Raw genomic sequence first — 19736 nt, 5'->3', positions numbered from 1 at the left:
CTTTATCTTTCCTCCACGATCAACGATCTCTAGTCTTCCCTTTTTCTTTAGGTTGACAACTTGATGCACTTTCCATTCCTATTTGTGTCATATAATAAATAAATTTCAACTACTTGAAAAACAAACATATATCATCATATTATTACTTTTTCCTATTTATACAACTAGTTCCACACAACATTTATTTCTAAAAAAAAAAAATAGAAATCTAAAAACAATGTCAACAAAAGATCATGTGCTAATGAATAATAAAACATAATATCATGTCTTAAACAAAATAAAAAAAAATCAAGATTATTCAACAAATTAGAACTTTGATTAGGCATAATAGTCTCCTTCATATCAAAGACAAAATGATTGAAGATACACATAAACTATTTAAAAAATCAAAGTGAAAAATAATACTTAATTCCAAATAAAATACTCAACAAATTTTCTTTCATCCTAGCCTTCTACTTCCTCTCTACTCATTGAAAATTTGCATTGCCAAGTTGGCCATCCATTAAGACTATTGGTTAGATGTTTCTATGGTGGTGATGGGCTCATCATACTACAAGTTAGGTTGCATTTCACTATTTACTTCAACTTCTTTCTCTAATGGATCTATTGACATTTTCATTCTAATTAGGGTTATGAAGGAGGCAACATGGAATGATTATGCGACCTTATGCTTTTACTAGATAATATGATAGACTCCTCCAAATAACCCAACATTAATTAAGCAATCCAAAACATCTTTCAATGACATTTTATGCTATAGAATGCTTCATGCTAAAAAGTTCTTCTAGGGAAGTCGACATATTTCTCTCTCTCTCCATTTATTTTAAAAAATACTTCTATCCTCTAAATGGAGCAAGGAACCCCTCACTATTTGTATAGCTTGCAGCTACAAGGTAGTAATAACCCGACAAACAAATTTAAATGCATCATTTTAGAATACAGATCTTCATAGTATGTATAACAATATATTAATATTACCATAAGGAACTTTTAACCATTTTGTCGATATACAACATCTCAAAGCACTCTAGAATCAATAGCTGAGCCTTTCCAACCCGACAAGACATAAATTTCATGTCTTGTTAACATATTCCCAAAGCATTGGCGGTAATGTCACCTTTTCTAGTATAATATCTAGGCTTATTAGTATATGGTACATTCATCCTAATGTATGTCCCATCTAGTACTCTTAAACAATCATATAACATAAAAAAAAAAATTAGTAAATAATTATGATTATTTTTATACAAATTAAAACTTAAGAAAAAAGAGAAATAAAATAAAAGTAATATACCTGGAACCACTTCTACCTTCCATTTGTGCAATTTTCTGGGATTGGTTCGGGTTTCTTAAAAAATCTTTTCTCCAATCTTAGAATTGCTAGGAACCCTAGATTCCTTCGTTCTTAGACCCTGGATTTTATAGGTGCATGCAACAAATCTACTCTAGGCTTCTCTATAAACTATTAATGGAAATAATGTCAATTAAAAACCATTTAAAATAATAAACTAGAGAAGATAATAATCACATAGAACGTTCCTAGATCAATTCCTTGTGGTAAAGAATGTGCCTAAAAAGATTAGAGATCTTGCTCATCCAAGATCTTTCACTAGATGACTTGAACCACAATCTTGACACTTAAAAGTGTGGGCTTTAGAATGGAGGAATCATAGGCTCTCTCTTTTTGGAGTTGGAAGATGGTTTTCACACCAAAGTGATGGAAAACACTAACCCCTTGTAAACCCCTTTGTGGATAAGGTTTTTTTTTTTTTCCTTTTTTTTTACCATCTCGAGAAGAGTTGACAGCGTGTTGGAATGAGTGGGGGGCTGTTTCTTCAAGTGTTGAAAGGTTGCATGGGATCACATCTATTCATGGAGGACCGCCTACCTCTACGCTCATGATGGGATATTCTAAACAGAGGATAGAGGAGTGGGATGAGCAAAAGAGTGGGTGAAAGCTTGACTGAAAAGAAGGTGAGGGGCTTGCAGAAAAATGAGGCAATTGGGGGAGTGAGGGTTGACTGATTTTTTTGGAGGAGGAGGAAACATAGCAAAAATAAATAAATAAAACTGGTGAGGTTCTTGAAGCCAAGCATGCTTGGCTCGAGATGAGACACACCAGCTTGAAAACTGGTGAGGTTCTTTATATGTTCACTACGAATCATCTGAAGATATTGGTTGCACTTTTATTTCAAATATGTTTGTGATTTTCTTCCATTAATCCCTAAACGACACTATTATTTTACACAACGCTCAATCGGTTATTCTAAGAAAGCTTTTTTTTCTTCATTTTTCGTGCCTAAATCTATGTTTTTATGACATTCATTCCTCATTTTTAAAACAAAAACTGGTTTTATCACATGGTTAAATAAATTTTATTATTTAGTAAAAAGAAATCCCCAAGATGTTTTGTTTAAATGAAAATAAAATATTATTTTAAATTATGTGTGACATTCTTGCTAGTTTATTTATTTTTATCATTCCATTTCCATTTCCATTTGTTGCCTAATATTGAAATGAAGATAAATAATCATGTCAACCGACATTAATAGGCGCATCCAAATAAAAAATTAATATCATAAAATTCGTTTCTATTTATAGGCCTATTTGGGTTCTTTTCGTAATATGGATTTAGCTGTAAGAGCCTTGTTTAATTACATTGTTACTCTCCATTTTTCTAACACATTTACCATTATTGATACCACAAAATGTTTATATCATATCATAGAGGGTGAAGGTTTCTGAGACAAGGAAAGGCTCAGCAGTGGAGCATTGATTGTAACGACAATGCCACTTCATATTAAAGAAAACACAATATTCCAAAACATAGAATTAATAGGGAATAAATTCCAGAATCTCCAAAATGTAGCAGCAAGAGACCATCAAACATTGAATCCATGGATGGACCAAAAACCTAACTTCAAACCATTTTCCTTTACAGAAAGTCATCAAGTCACCGTAGCCTGTACCAAAATATTACAGAGTCAGGAAGCAGCTATCCTTGCCATCCTTTTCTCATATTTTATTTATATTATTATATCTACTTCAATTTGCAGTTAGACACATCCATGCAACCCCTCCAGTTTGGTGCAGCATTGCATCTATTTCATCACCATCCTCCATTTCAAGCTAATCCCATATCAAAATGGTGCCGATTTCACATCAGACACCAAAAGAAATATGTGAGATTCAAATCACTTGTTTATAAGAAAAGGTAAAACTGTGTAACAGCTAAAAAATTACTACCAATCCATGCTCTTGGCCTCCATCATCCTGCATTCCACCTATAGAAATATGCATGGAAGCCACAGGTGGGGGAGCAACATGGATGGCCAACAAATAATTCAGAAAACCAAAAGCTTTACCTCATCTGGAGTCTGCTCTCCACGGAGTCTGCGACCATCAAATAAGAATGCAATGGAGTTTAACTCCACTGACTGTCGATCACAATAAGCAGACATAAGCTTCCGTAACTGGGTGCTTCTTTTGATCCTAAAGAACACCTCGTTACCATCCTATGCAACCACAAAATAAAATTTTACAAAAATTCAGTTGCGGGGTGGGGGGATGGGAATGCTAGGAGTTGAAAAGAAAACAAGAGGAGAGTCATCCATATAAAATACCACAGGACATCCAAAAGCCTCAATATTTCAATCATACAAGAAACTCACATTTTCAAAGATTCAAATAAGGAAGGAGCATTGCTAGATATCGGATGTTTTCAAAGAGATGGTTATTAGTCTAACACTACAAACAAAATGAGAAATCCTATATGATTCATCCATATTCAATTTCATGTATGAATCACATTGTGAGAAGACTTCTCAAATACTGGCAAGAATGACACCACAAGGAGATCTTTTTCAACCTGTTCTTTTAAAGGAAAACAAAAACAAAAACAAATTCCAACAATGATAGCGATGCTTCAAAACTTTACTATGTTAATTAAGTGTTAAGTTTAATAATACAACTTCCCAAAATAAATTAAAATAAAATGAGTACAATATGATGGATGCTCCAGCCATTTTCCATACAAGGGGTAATCAAATAAAAATGGGTGCCTTAGCAAGAAGAGAAATGGCTGAAATTAACAAAATAATGAGGGAAAGTATCGTAAGATTGTTATATCATGTGGAAGGAGGACGTGTGCATGCAACATTTGAGTAATGATCTGATTTCTAAATTAACTACTCCCTCAACAGTAAGTAAAAGGTATCTAGATAGAGCAGGGCCTAATCTAATCATATTTTGTAAAAATAATAGGGCCAACATAAAAAGGCTCTGATCCTCGGCACTTTGTTTTTTTTTTTTTTTTTGTCATAAGAATAGATCCATGGCATCCAGATAGAGTCAGCCACAGTGACACTGCATCCTATAATCGAAATTATAATAAAAGCAATGCACAGTCAAAATCAATCCTCCCAACTCATTGATAAATTCTAGCTGAAAGTGTACACGATTCAAACACATGGGTAAGGATATGGTTTTAAGGAGTGAGTCGAGGTTCATTCACCACCAAATATATACAAGATGCAGCAGAGCAAGTATATCATACATAAAAATAGCATTTTCAAAATCACCATTTAAAATATAAAACTAAGCTCCCACATGAAAATTTACACATCATATTAAGTACAGTTCAAGTGCATAGGAAAAACAACTCCAATACTAAGTTTAACATGACGATTCTTTTGTAGGGAAGTAGAGAAAGAATGCTTGGAGGGCCGCTATTTTGTGCATGGTTTGAACTTCGTGGAAGGAAAGAAAAAAGAGGTCATTCAAAGGTGTAGATTAATCGGATCAAGCAATCAAATCTTGCTTTCTGCGTGCATCCTTTAGAATTGGGCTAGAGCGTGAAGCAAGGAGAGGGAGGCTGTTTTTTTTTTTTTTTTTTTTTTGTCTTCTTTCCCTCCCTCAAAATTTTCTGGAACCAAATACAGCCAATGTTTGCCAAGTTGAATAGCTATGCATTTCAAGAACAATGATTCAACCAAGTAAATATAAAGTTGCATTGTAATAACAGACATGCAAAGGATAAGCTCAGATGATACTGACATGTAATAAATAAATATCAAATAGATACAAAAGAGAAATAACATTTGGATTTAAAAAGTCAATTTTAATTTTCAGGAATTGAAATTCAATGAGAGAAGACACTATTGAGATAATATTATTATCCACACAATAAATCTGCAATGCAAGCATCTCTTCAGAACACTTAAAGTAGCCAAAATTTACAACTACGAAAACAGGGATTACGAATGCACTAACTGATTCAAGCACAATGGAGCAGGATCCAGGCTATAAACCAAAATCGATAACCTCCTAATGAAGTAATTCTATTAAAATAACGCTTAAATTTGTTGCGAATAGCTTTAAGTCAAGCCACAAAACAGTGGAAGTTAATTAAACTCCTAATCATAACCAAAAAAGAACTTATTTCTCAAATTCCAGTGTTGATTGCCGAGAAACAGAAGGAAAAAAAAAACTTTGAAAGACTGTAAACCCGCTCCAAAACTACAATTCTCCCCTCATGTTCCGTCGTTTTCTAATCAACCAAACAGAAAACTCAGAAACCAAATCAAACCATAGAAATCAGAAAGAAAAATACCTGGCCCTTGACCTTCAAGTTTATGTGAGCTCCTTGGTCCATGGGCTTCTTGTCCTCCTCCTGACCGCCGGTGCCGGCGCCAGCAACACCGCCGGTTGCAGACATTCTCAGTAAACTCTGATTTCTCTAGGGTTTCTCTCCCGCAAGATGCCGCACACAGACCGAGTCTCCTATAAAAGCACGAGTCCAAGGCGTCATATATACGCTACTGTCCTTAACTCTTTAAATTCTACTCTACTCGCGCGTACCCCAGGTATCACATTAAATTACGTAAATACCCGGCATTTCAACACGTGTTCCCTTATTAGAGCAAGTTCAAGTTTGAGTATACGGCAGAAAGTGAGAGTGGAAGTTGGTACGGGGAGTGTAAAAAAGGCCAAAACCGGAATTAATAAAATTTTGATTCCGCAGAGAGAGTTGTACTGGCGATCAAATTGACGGAAGAAATTGATTGCGGAGGAAACGGACGGTTGACAATTTGCAAGTGTGGGAATATATGGTGTGAGTGGATTCTTGGGTCGTTATCCTTTTTGTTAGTATTATTATTTTGGTGGCGAGTACCATGTGTACTCATAGAAAAGGAAGCTTTTATGAGCATCTTGTAGATTAGGATTTTATTGGATTCGTCCATATCCATTCCTACGACCTTTGCGGCACTGATGGCTTTTGTTATTTTTTAAAATAGTAGCATTAAAAAAAAAAAAAAAAATACATTCATTTTTTATTTAAATTTTAACTTTATGTGAAGCTAAATAAATTTAAATTGATTTATTTGAGTAAAAATTAAAGGTAAATAGATATTATTTAAACATGCATTATTTATAAAATATGGATAATAAAAAAAAAACTCAAAAAAGTCATTTTTATGGAGAATATATTTTAGAAAAAATAATTTTTATTTCATGTCATATCTCACATTACTTGAAAATGCCCTTATTTATGTATATGAGTTGTCCTTGTACCAATCCAACTCACGTGAAAATGGTACATTATTCAACGAATAAATGTGTTTTAAACTTAAAATAATGTTACTTTAATACCAAAACACATGTAAGGACATTTTTTGGTAATGTGGGGTAGACATTATTCCAATGCATGAAATAAAAATTAATTTTTTTTTAGTTCTCTTTCCATCCATATTTTATAAATAGTGTATGTTTACATAATTTCAATGCATAAAAATCGAATCAGTAACTAAATTGAAAAAGTTATTAATTCACAATTCAATGATCTCAATGATCCAATTGGTAGTTAAACTATGGTTGAACCGATGACATTATAAATATATTATTTAAATTATACAAAATTATATATATACACACATTGTTATAACTGAAGTAATGAATGTCACCACATTAATTATAATAAATGTTAATTAAATATTATTTGCGATTTCCATTAATAGGAATATTAATGGAAGTCATTTGAAAAGCCTATAAAAATGCATCCTTTAAGTAAGAAAGAAATTTCTTACTTTCTCTCATTTTCTCTGTCTTTCATTCTCTCAACTTTCTCAATTCCCTTTTGTAATTTCTTCTTTCCTATTATATATTATTATCAAAATAATATACAATTTATCTCTACTACTTTATTTGTGTTCCGTTTATCCTTATTTTACAACATGTTATCAACACAAATTGCTCTAAAGGTAATTCTTGTATCTTAAACTTGAAGTTGTTTATATAGAATAAAATTTTACATATTTATATTATTGTTGATTTCGTTTTGTTATATATTGTTAAAAGTTATAAGCAAATTATTTGATTTTGTTTATAATCAAAAGTTATATCAATGCTATCAATTTATTATAACTGATTCTAATAATATTGTTATGTCATATATATGAAGTTATTTAACAATGTCGAATCTCACAAAACTTGAATTTGTGGCACTTGACATTTCGGGAAAGAACTATATATCTTGGATCGTTGATGCTGAAATACATCTTGATGCAATGAATCTTGGAACTACAATCAAAGAAGGAAATCAAACATCGCTGTAGAATCGTGCAAAAGCATTGATTTTCCTTCACCATCACCTCCATGAAGGTTTAAAAAATGAGTATCTTACGGTAAAAGATCCTTTTACTCTATGAAGTAATTTGAAGGAAAGATATGATCACCAGAAAACTGTGATTCTTTCAAAAGCTCGATATGATTGGATGCACCTGAAGTTGCAGGATTTTAAAATTGTTAGTGCATATAACTCCGCACTTTTCAAAATCAGCTCTTAATTAAAGCTGTGTGGAGAAAAAAATCATAGAATATGACATGTTAGAGAAAACTTTTACTACATTTCATGCCTCGAATGTGCTCATGCAACAGCAATATCGAGAGCGTAGATTACAAAATATTCTAAATTCATATCATGTCTTCTTGTTGCTAAACAAAGTAATGAGCTTTTGATGAGAAATCACCAATCTCGTCTAACTAGATCTGAACCATTCCCTGAAGTGAATGCAATATCGTCCCAAACTCGTGGACGTGGACGAGGACGTGGTCGTGGTCATGGAATAAATCCTCAATACCATGGTTCTTATAGTAATAATTCATCAAATTCTCAAAAAATAAAAGTCTCATTGCACCACCAGAAGTGGAATAATATTGAAGCAAAACAAGAAAATGGGAAGTGTTTATAAGATAAGCCTCCTAAGAACCATGAGAATAATTGTTATAAATGTGCTATGAAAGGGCATTGGTCGCATACATGTCGTACGCCCAAACATTTGGTCGACCTTTACCAAGCATCAATAAAAGCAAAAGGAAAAGAGATAGAGATAAACTTTACCGATAGTAATGGATTGGACCTAACCTACTATGACATCGATTTCTTTGGAAGTCCTAGTGAAAAAATAGTCCATTTTAATAAATGATGACAAGATTAACATTGATTAATGTTACTTTATATATCAAATAATATAGTAGTATGTCTTATATTTACATCTGATTTTCTTTTGTTATTTGCATTATGTCTTGTTTTTTTAATATTAGTTATATCTAAAATCCATGTGTTATTTGGTCTTAAGAAGACTGAAGATGATGTATGTCTCGTAGACTGTGCAACCACGTATACAATTCTTCGAGATAAAAGATATTTCCTCGAATTGACATTAATAAAAGTTAATGTAAGTACCATATCTAGTACTACAAACTTAGTTGAAGGTTCTGGAAGAGCAAACATAACGCTACCAAATGGAACTAGATTCCATATAAATGACGCTTTATATTCTAGCAAATCTAGAAGAAATTTGCTCAGTTTTAAAGATATTCGTCGAAATAGATATCATAATAAAACTATGAATCAAGATAATGTAGAATATATTTACAGTACTTCCATTATATTTGGCTAGAAGCTTATAATGGAAAAACTCCCGACTTTTTCCTCTGGGTTGTATCATAAAACTATAAAGCCTATTGAATCATATGTTGTCGTGAACCAGAAGTTCAAAGACCCAAAAGTTTTTGTCCTTTGGCATGATAGGGTAAGTCACCTAAGGTCTTCAATGATGCGTCAAATAATCGAACACTCACATGGGCATCCACTAAAGAACCAGAAGATTCTTTTGCCTAATGAATACTCATGTGCTGCCTGCTCACAAGGTAAATTGATAGTCAGACCATCTTTTACTAAATTCATATCTGAGTCACCAGTCTTTTTAGAAATAATCCATGAGGACATATGTGGGCCTGTCCATCCACCATGTGGACCATTCCGTTATTTTATGATCTTAATAGCTGCTTCTACTAGATGGTCACATGTTTGTCTCATTTTTACACGTAACATTGCCTTTGCTACACTCCTTACACAAATAATCAGATTACGAGAACAATTTCCAGATTATTCAATTAAAACAATATATCTTGATAATGCTAGCAAATTTACTTCTCAAACATTCATTGACTATTACAGTCAATAGGGATAAATATTGACCATCTTGTCGCTCATACTCATACCTAAAATGGTTTAGCAAAATCCTTCATCAAACGTCTCCAATTAATAGCTCGACCATTACTAATGAAAACCAAATTACCTACTTCTGCTTAGGGACATGTTATTATGCATGCTACAACTTTAGTCCGTATTCGGCCTACAACTTACCATGAATACTCCCATTCACAACTTGTGCTTGGAAAACAACCAAATATCTCTCACTTACGAATTTTTGGTTGTGCAGTATATGTACCAATTGCACCTACACAACGCACTAAAATGGGTTCCCAACAAAGACTTGGGATTTATGTAGGTTTTGATATTCCATCTATCATAAGATATCTTGAACCTTTGACAGGTGACGTTTTTACAACCTGCTTTGTAGATTGTCATTTTAATGAGAGTGTTTTTCCGTCATTAGGGAGAGAAAAGTCGATTCTTGAAGAATGACAAGAAATTACTTGGAACACATCTGCTATGTCCCATCTTGATCCTCATACAAATCAATGTGAATTAGAAGTTCAAATAATCATTTATTTTGCAAATCAACTACCAGATGCATTCATTGTTACAAATAAAGTGACAAAGTCACATATCCCGATTGCAAATACTCCAGCACGGATTGTTGTCCCTATAGGACAATTAACAAATGAATCTAAGATACGCCTGAAGTGTGATAGACTTGTCAGCTCAAATGATGTAACTCCCCATAAAATGAGAACACAAAAAAAACTTGGCACTTTAGAAGAGACCATCAAAATGAATGATCAGTTTAAAATTGATAAATCTATAACCCCAGAAGAGACACAAATAATGTAGAAAGCTCTTGAAGAGGCACATTTTGAACAAGAAGCCCCTGAAGAGGCATAAATACCTAAAAATTATGAGATCTCAGTAAGTTATGTACACACGGGAGAAAAATGGGATCAAAATAATATTGTTATTAACAATATTTTCTCTTTCCAAGTGGCCTCTAATATCATAAGAAATTATGAAGATCCTGAACCATGAAATGTGGAAGAATGTAGACAAAAAAATGATTTGCCAAAATGGAAAGAAGCTATGCAGGTAGAGTTAAACTCATTAACAAAACGAGAAGTTTTTGGACCAGTAGTCCAAAAACCTGAAGATGTAAAGCCTGTTGGGTACAAATGGGTATTTGCACAAAAGCGCGATTAGTTGCACAAGGTTTCTCGTAGAGACCTGGTATTGACTACGAGGAAACATACTCTACCGTCATGGACCCAATCACATTTCGTTTCTTAATTAGTTTGGTAGTATTAGAATGACTAGATATGCGTCTCATGGATGTTATTACAACATATTTATACAGATCCATAGATAATGATATATACATGAAAATCCCTGAAAGATTTAAATTGCCTGAAGTAAATAGTACAAAGCCTCGTAACATGTACTCAATCAAGTTACAACGGTCTTTGTATGGATTAAAGCAATATGGACGCATATGGTAAAATCGCCTTAGCAAATACTTGCTAAAAGAAGGGTATGTGAATAACTTCATATGCCCATGCATCTTCATTAAGAAATCAAAAATCGGATTTGTGCAATTATTACAGTGTATGCTGATGACTTAAATCTTATTGGAACTCCTTAAAAGCTCACAAAAACAACAAATTACTTGAAAATGGAATTTGAGATGAAAGATCTTAAAAAAATGAAATTTTATCTCGACCCGCAGATCAAACATTTTCCAAATGGAGTTTTATTACATCAATCAACATACATTAAGAAAGTTTTGAAGGGTTTTTATATGGATAAAGCACATCTTTTAAGTTCTCCAATTGTTGTCTAATCACTTGATGTGAAAAAGGACTCATTTCGTCCTTGCGAAAAAAATGAAGAATTACTTGGTCCTGAAGTACCATATCTTAGTGTTATTGGTGCACTTATGCATTTTGCCAATTGTACATGTCCAGACATTGTTTTTTTTGTCAATTTATTAGCAAGATACATGTTCCGCTCCAACTCAAAAACATTGGAATGGTATCAAACATATATTGCGTTATCTTCACGAAACTACTAATATGGGTCTATTTTACTCAAGGGAATCAAAGCAACAATTGCTTGGATATGCAAATGTAGGATATTTTTCAAATCCACATAAAGGTAGGTCACAAATAGGGTATGTGTTTAATTCTAATGGTACTACTATTTCATGGAGATCTGTCAAACAAATAATGGTGGCCACATCATCAAATCATTCAGAAATATTGGCAATTCATGAAGCAAGTCATGGATGTATATGGCTAAGATCTATGATCCAACATATTCGGGAATCATGTGGACTCTCTTTTATCAAAGGTGACCCGAAAATATTATTTGAAGATAATGTTGCATGCATTGCACAAATAACAAGGGGTTATATTAAAGGATATATAGCTAAACACATTTCACCAAAATTCTTTTATACACATGAACTCCAGAAAAGTGGTGAAATTGATGTGCAATAAATATACTCAAGTGATAATCTAGTAGATTTATTCACAAAATCATTGTCAACCTCAACATTCAAGAAGTTAATACACAAGATTGGAATGTGTCAACTCAAGGTTATCGACATGAGGGGGAGTATGCTTGTAAAAGGGTGTTAGTGTACTGTACTCTTTTTCCCTTCATCTAGGTTTTGTCCTACTGGGTTTTACTGGCAAGGTTTTCAACGAGGCAGTCCTAACATACTAAGAGCAACTTAAAGAATTATAAGAATATTGTACTCTTTTTCCTTCGCTAGGTTTTTCCCATAAGGTTTTTTACTAGCAAGGTTTTAATGAGGCATATTCTTCAATGTGGTGGACATCCAAGGGAGAGTATTATAACTGAAGTAATGAATGTCACCACATTAATTATAATAAATGTTAATTAAATATTATTTATGACTTCCATTAATACTCATTAATGAAAACCATTAATGTTATTTATGAGTTCCATTAATATTCATTAATAGGAATATTAATGGAAGCCATTTGGAAAACCTATAAAAAGACTTCCCATCCCCTGTAATATGCATCCCCTAAGTAAGAAAGAAATTTTTTACTCGTGGACGTGGATGTGGTCATGGAAGAAATCCTTGATATCGTGGTTCTTATAGTAATAATTCATCAAATTCTCATAAAAGGAAATCTTCATTGCACCACCAGAAGTGGAATAATACTAAGGCAAGACAAGAAAATGGAAGTGTTTACAAGATAAACCTCCTAAGAACCATGAGAATAATTGTTATAGATGTGGTATGAAAAGGCATTGGTCGCGTCTGTCGTATGCCCAAACATTTGGTCGACCTTTATCAAGCATTAATAAAAGCTAAAGGAAAAGAGATAGAGATAAACTTTACCGATAGTAATAGATTGGACCTAACCTACTATGACATTAATTTATTTGGAGGTCCAAGTGAAAAAATAGACCATTTAATAAATGATGACAAGATTAACATTGATTAATGTTACTTTATATATCAAATAATATAGTATTATGTCTTATATTTACATTTAATTTTCTTTTTTTATTTGCATTATGCCATATTTTTTTAATATTAGTTATATCTAAAATCCATGTGTTATTTAGTCTCAAGATGAATGAGGATGATATATGTCTCACAGACTGTGCAACCACGCATACAATTCTTTGAGATAAAAGATATTTCTTTGAAATAAAAGATATTTCCTCGAATTGACATTAATAAAAGCTAATGTAAGTACCATATCTGGTACTACAAACTTAGTTGAAGGCTTTGGAAGAGCAAACATAACACTACCAAATGGAACTAGATTCCATATAAGTGATGCTTTATATTCTAGCAAATCCAGAAGAAATTTGCTCAGTTTTAAAGATATTCGTAGAAATGGATATCATATTGAAACTATGAGTGAAGATAATGTAGAATATCTTTACATTACTTCCATTATATCTGGCCAGAAGCTTATAATGGAAAAACTTCCGGATTTCTCCTCTAGGTTGTATCATATAAATATAAAGCCTATTGAATCATATGTTGTCATTAACCAGAAGTTCAATGACCCAAAAGTTTTTGTCCTTTAGCATGACAGGCTAGGTCACGCAGGGTCTTCAATGATGCATCAAATAATCGAACACTCACATGGGCATCTACTAAAGAACCAAAAAATTCTTTTGCATAGTGAATACTCATGTGTTGCCTGCTCACAAGGTAAATTGATAGTCAGACCATCTTTTACTAAAGTCATATTTGAGTCACCAATCTTTTTAGAAAGAATACATGGGGACATATGTGGGCCTATCCATCCACTATGTGGACCATTCCGTTATTTTATGATCTTAATAGATGTTTCTACTAGGTGGTCACATGTTTGTCTCCTTTCTACACGTAACGTTGCCTTTGCTAGACTCTTTGCACAAATAATCAAATTATGAACACAATTTCTAAATTATCCAATTACGACAATACGTCTTGATAATGTTGGCGAATTTACTTCTCAAACATTCATTGACCATTGCATGTCAGTAGAGATAAATATTGAGCATCTTGTTGCTCATACTCATACCCAAAATAGTTTAGCAGAATCCTTCATCAAATGTCTCCAATTAATAGCTCGACTATTACTAATGGAAACCAAATTACCTACTTTTGCCTGTGGACATGCTATTATGCATGTTGCAGCTTTAGTCCATATTCGACCTACAACTTACCATGAATACTCCCTTTCACAACTTAAGCTTGGAAAACAACCAAATATCTATCATTTACGGATTTTTGGTTGTGCAGTATATGTACCAATTGCACCTACACAATGCACTAAAATGGGTCCCCAACAAAGACTTGGGATTTATGTAGGTTTTGATTCTTCATCTATCATAAGATATCTTGAACATTTGACAGACGATGTTTTTATAGCCTGCTTTGCAGATTGTCATTTTAATGAGAGTAATTTCCCACCATTAAGAAGAGAAAAGTTGATTCCTCAAGAATAACAAGAAATTACTTGGAACACATCTACTATGTCCCATCTTGATCTTCGTACAAATCAATGTGAACTAGAAGTTCAAAGGATCATTCATTTGCAAAATCTTGCAAATCAACTACCAAATGCATTCATTGATACAAAGAAAGTGACAAAGTCACATATCCTGGTTGCATATACTCCAACACGGATTGTTGTCCCTACAGGACAGTTAACAAATAAATCTAATATACGCTTATTAAAGCATGGTAGACTTGTCAGATCAAAGGATGTAACTCATCGGAAAAGGAAAACACAAGAAAAACTTGGCACTCTAGAAGAGGCCATCAAAATGACTGATCAGTTTAAAGTTGATAAATTTATAGTCCCAGAAGAGGCACAAATAATGTAGAAAGCCCTTGAAGAGGCACATATTGAACAAAAAGCCCCTAAAGAGGAACATATTGAACAAGAAGCCCCTAAAGAGGCATAGGTACGTAAAAATTGTGAGATCTGAGTAAATTATGTACACATGAGAGAAAAATGGATTGAAATAATGTTGTTATTAACAATATTTTTGCTTTCCAAGTGGTCTTTAATATCATAAGAAATTATGAAGATCCTGAATCACGAAATGTGGAAGAATGTTGACATAGAAATGATTGGCCAAAATGGAAAGAAGCTATTCAGGCATAGTTAAACTCATTAAAAAAATGAGAAGTTTTTAGACTAGTAGTCCAAACACTTGAAGATGTAAAGCCTATTGGGTACAAATGGGTATTTGCACGAAAGCGTAGTGAGAATAATGAGATCATAAGATATAAAACGCGATTAGTAGCACAAGGTTTCTCGCAGAGACCTAGTGTTGACTATGAGGAAACATACTCTCCCGTCATAGACGCAATCACATTTCGTTTCTTAATTAGTTTAGCAGTCTTAGAAGGATTGGATATGCATCTCGTGGATGTTATTACAACATATTTATACAGATCCATGGATAATGATATATACATGAAAATCCCTTAAGTATTTAAATTGCTTGAAGCAAATAGTACAAAGCCTCGTAACATGTACTCAATCAAGTTACAACAATCTTTGTATGGATTAAAGCAATCTAGACGCATGTGGTACAATTGCCTTGGCGAATACTTGCTAAAAGAAGGGTATATGAATAACCATATATGCCCATGCATCTACATTAAAAAAATCAGCAATCAGATTTGCAATTATTGTAGTGTATATTGACGACTTAAATCTTGTTGGAACTCCTGAAGAGCTCAAAAGAACAACAAATTACTTGAAAAAAAAAAATATAAGATGAAAGATCTTGAAAAAACAAAATTTTGTCTCGGCTTGTAGATCGAACATTTTCCAAATGGAGTTTTAATACATCAATCAACATACATTAAGAAAGTTTTGAAGTGTTTTTATATGGATAAAGTGCATCCTTTAAATTCTCCAATGGTCGTCCGATCACTTGTGAAAAAGGACTAATTTCATCCTTGCAAAAAATATGAAGAATTACTTGGTCCTGAAGTACCATATCTTAGTGTTATTGGTGCACTTATGCATCTTGCCAATTATACACATCCAAACATTGTTTTTTCTGTTAGTTTATTAGCAAGATACAGTTCCGCTCCAACTTGAAGACATTGTAATGGTATCAATCATATATTGCGTTATCTTCGCGGAACTATTGATATGAGTCTATTTTACTCAAGGGAATCAAAACAACAGTTGCTTGAATATGCAGATGCAAGATATCTTTTAGATCCACATAAAGGTAGGTCACAAACAGGGTATGTGTTTAATTGCAATGGTACTGCTATTTCATGGAGATTTGTCAAACAAACAATGGTGGCTACATCATCAAATCATTCATAAAGCAAGTCGGGAATGTATATGGTTAAGATCTATGATCCAACATATTCAGTAATCATGTGGACTCTCCTCTATCAAAGGTGACCCAACAATATTATTTGAAGATAATGTTGCATGCATTGCACAAATAACAGGGAGGTTACATTAAAGGAGATAGAACTAAACATATTTTATCAAAATTCTTTTATACACATGAACTCCAGAAGGGTGGTGAAGTTGATGTGCAACAAATACACTCAAGTGATAATCTAGCAGATTTATTCACAAAATCATTGTCAACCTCAACATTCAAGAAGTTAATACATAGGATTGGAATGCGTCAACTTAAGGATATTGACATGAGGGAGAGTATGCTTGTAAAGTGGTGTTAGTGTACTGTACTCTTTTTCTCTTTGTCCAGGTTTTGTCCTATTGGGTTTTATTGGCAAAGTTTTTAATGAGGCAATCCTAACATATCCAGAGCAACTTAAAGAATTATAAGAATATTGTACTTTTTTTCCTTCACTAGGTTTTTCCCATAGGGTTTTTTACTAGCAAGGTTTTTAATGAGACATATTCTTCAATGTGGCGGGCATCAAAGGGGAGTATATAGACTGAAGTAATGAATGCCACCACATTAATTATAATAAATGTTAAATAAATATTATTTATAACTTCCATTAATACTCATTAATGGAAACCATTAACGCTATTTATGAGTTCCATTTATATTCAATAATATTAATATTAATGGAAGCCATTTGGAAAGCCTATAAAAAGGCTTCTCATCCCCTGTAATATGCATCCCCTAAGTAAGAAAGAAATTTCTTACTTTCTCTCATTTTCTGTGTCTTTCATTCTCTCAACTTTCTCAATTCCCTTTCGTGATTTCTTCTTCCTTATTATATATTATTATCAAAATAATATACAATTTATCTCTACTACTTTATTTGTGTTCCATTTATCCTTGTTTTACAATACACACACATATATATATTATTACAATTTTTTTTGAAATGAATCATGTTATTTTATTTTTATTCTTTGCTAGTTTAAATGATATAACGTGTTAAGTGGCGGTGGTGTCTTTATCGTCCTTTAATTTAAATTCAAGGTCTTTGGTTCAAGCTCTCACATTCAACATTTATCCCACATTAGAATGGGAGAAGAATGAAAACCCGGAACTGTTGACTGATCCAATTGGCCCATCCAATGCAATAGATTGGACTCGGACCTGTCATAGTCATCACAACTTCTTGTGATTATTAGAAACTATGACAACCTTTGTTATAGATCCAAATTTCATACTTTCATCACCTCATTGAAAAATAAAAAATAAAAATGAATGAAGCCATCATCAAGAAGGGTATGCTGTAATATTGAAATATATTTTATTTTTTAAACATATAAAAAATGCATTATCAATCAAATGATACCACATTTATAATTTTAACCATCAACCAAATACTATCATGTATATAATTTAAATTTCATTGTTTAATATCCAATTTCATTCATTTGTATTGGATATGAATCTTATTACTTAATACATTAATCCCGCTTTATTATACTTTGAATTCATTTATTTATATTTTGATCTCATTTTTTTTTTATGCCACGGTCTCATTTCTCACACCCTAATCCAATATACTTGTATGGCTATTCTGATGTCTATATTTCATCATATACTTTCAACAATCCTGATTTAAAATTTGATAAATACTAGTTTGGTACCTTAGAATTTTGCCATTAAGATAGATTCACTCCCTCAAACACTCGGTCACTTTCTATAGGGAGGCAGGCAGAGCGTGATATGAATTGCTCCACAGCCACAGCCCAACTGTACCGTACTAGAACATTCCTAGGAGAATTTGGGACTCGGGACGTTTTTTTTTCTATCTCTGCTCAACAGTAAGTAAGCTCACTCTTTGCCTTTGTTATTATAGGTTGTGCTTAACGTAATGTGCAAGATTGGCTTATACAACAAGTAACAACACTTGGGGAGAAGGCTTTTGTTTAATGATAAAATTTCTTCGTTGAGATAATTAAATTAAAAATAATAAAAAAATGATATCATATTAGAAGCTCAGTTGGCAACTTGATTCTTGCTTCACTTTGTTCTTTCTTGCAAATCCATCCTAAAGTTTCTGGTTTTCCTCCCCTCTTTTGCCAGGGTTTGGGGTGATATACAATTAAATTTCCTCTCCAGGATACTTACATGTTAGCAATATATGTATAGTCCTAGGCTTCAGTTGGAACTGGGCAACTCTGGAGCAATTAAGGAAATCTGCATTCATCTCTCCCATAGCAAACCTGCACAGAACAACACAAAATCATCTCGCTCTGATAGTAACCTCAACAATCAAGAAAAAGGTTGAAGCTGACGCCAAGTACCAATCATCATGGGGTGGGGGGTTTATGCCAGTTTTATACAAGATTACCTAGCAGTATTTAAAAGATGGATATTACCGGACAATCTTGCTCTTACATGCCATACCATCCATTCATATTTTATTTGTTGACATATAATAATTAAAGGTTATGATCAGGGTTCGGTCTTTAACCCAGAGTAGTGGGTAGGTTGGCAGGTTGGCTTAGGGTTATGCAAACATGCATTTACCTCCTCCAACCTAACTCACACCATGAGATACAGCAATTCCTTTTGAATGAAAAGATGGACTGATGCACCATCAAACGTTTTGCACCAGTCTTTAGATGTGTTTTGTTAGAGGCCATAAAAGGATCAATTCTGTCCACAAATAGGTGGAGTTGGGACCACCCAACAAACCATTAAATTTAGAAGCAAAATTACCTTCAACATAAGGCTAATATTCCATGGCTTTATTGGCTATTTTTGGTACCAAAAGCAATGAAATTTACACTGATATCATCTGATAAAGTCCATTGTCCTGTCAAGGGGTTGTACACAAACCCAGCCATTTCTTGAACCTGTACAAATCCAATCAAAAAGGAAAATGCTTTTATTAACCATGATACAGTATATTTTTTATATAATCAATAAATTAAAAACAGATTAGCCAATTCAAATGGTAGATGTTTGGCTCACTGTGATAGAAGCACGTTGTAGAATCAAGACTAGTTCTTCGGGCGTAAGGAAATTCGACCACTGATGAGTACCTTTAGGCAGCTGCATAATAGCATATATCAACTCTAAAAGGTTTACTGCTGGAGCAAAATGTAAGATACATATTGAAGAATTAAATTACTTAATCAGTTTCTTTTCAAGTATAAAATTCTGATGCATGAAAGAGTTGCAATTTAATACCAACATCTGGGAGACTATAGTTAACAGAGTTCTTCCCAGAGAAGCTAATACATAAGCTACCTTAAAACTTAAAGGAAAAATGCTTCAAGTATTCTATGGAGTTTGAGGAACTTTT

General features: G+C 33.1%; 2 protein-coding genes across 2 annotated transcripts in view; both read right to left on the bottom strand.

Annotated features, from left to right (window-relative positions):
* Positions 1-2800: 2800 nt before the first annotated feature.
* Positions 2801-5779, bottom strand: LOC117919342 (small ubiquitin-related modifier 1-like). Its single transcript, XM_034836516.1, has 3 exons — positions 5612-5779; positions 3366-3515; positions 2801-3129 (listed from the first exon to the last, which is right to left on the bottom strand). Exons 1-3 carry the CDS (start codon positions 5714-5716, stop codon positions 3046-3048), a joined length of 339 nt encoding a protein of 112 aa, XP_034692407.1. The 5' UTR covers positions 5717-5779; the 3' UTR covers positions 2801-3045.
* A 12553-nt stretch (positions 5780-18332) lies between these two features.
* The window catches only part of LOC117918484 (ubiquinone biosynthesis O-methyltransferase, mitochondrial), an 81203-nt gene continuing 79799 nt past the window's right edge, over positions 18333-19736 (bottom strand). The window contains 3 exon segments of the mRNA XM_034835181.1: positions 18333-18648; positions 19148-19284; positions 19403-19483. Of these exon segments, the coding sequence (XP_034691072.1) occupies positions 19177-19284; positions 19403-19483 (189 nt within the window). The 3' untranslated portion in view covers positions 18333-18648; positions 19148-19176.

This window comes from Vitis riparia, chromosome 7, assembly GCF_004353265.1.
Source record: "Vitis riparia cultivar Riparia Gloire de Montpellier isolate 1030 chromosome 7, EGFV_Vit.rip_1.0, whole genome shotgun sequence".
NCBI classification, from domain to species: Eukaryota; Viridiplantae; Streptophyta; class Magnoliopsida; order Vitales; family Vitaceae; genus Vitis; species Vitis riparia.
The sequence above is the reverse complement of the archived record's forward strand: the minus strand, read 5'-3'. Positions and strand labels throughout refer to the sequence as shown.

Bases quoted from the DNA above. Each gene is read 5' to 3' on its own strand.
- LOC117919342 (XM_034836516.1), bottom strand. From the start codon at position 5,716: ATGTCTGCAACCGGCGGTGTTGCTGGCGCCGGCACCGGCGGTCAGGAG. The intron at 3,516-5,611 runs GTATTTTTCTTT...GTGGTTGCATAG, and splicing joins ACTTGAAGGTCAAGGGCCAG to GATGGTAACGAGGTGTTCTT. The intron at 3,130-3,365 runs GTAAAGCTTTTG...ATATGGGATTAG, and splicing joins GAGAGCAGACTCCAGATGAG to CTTGAAATGGAGGATGGTGA.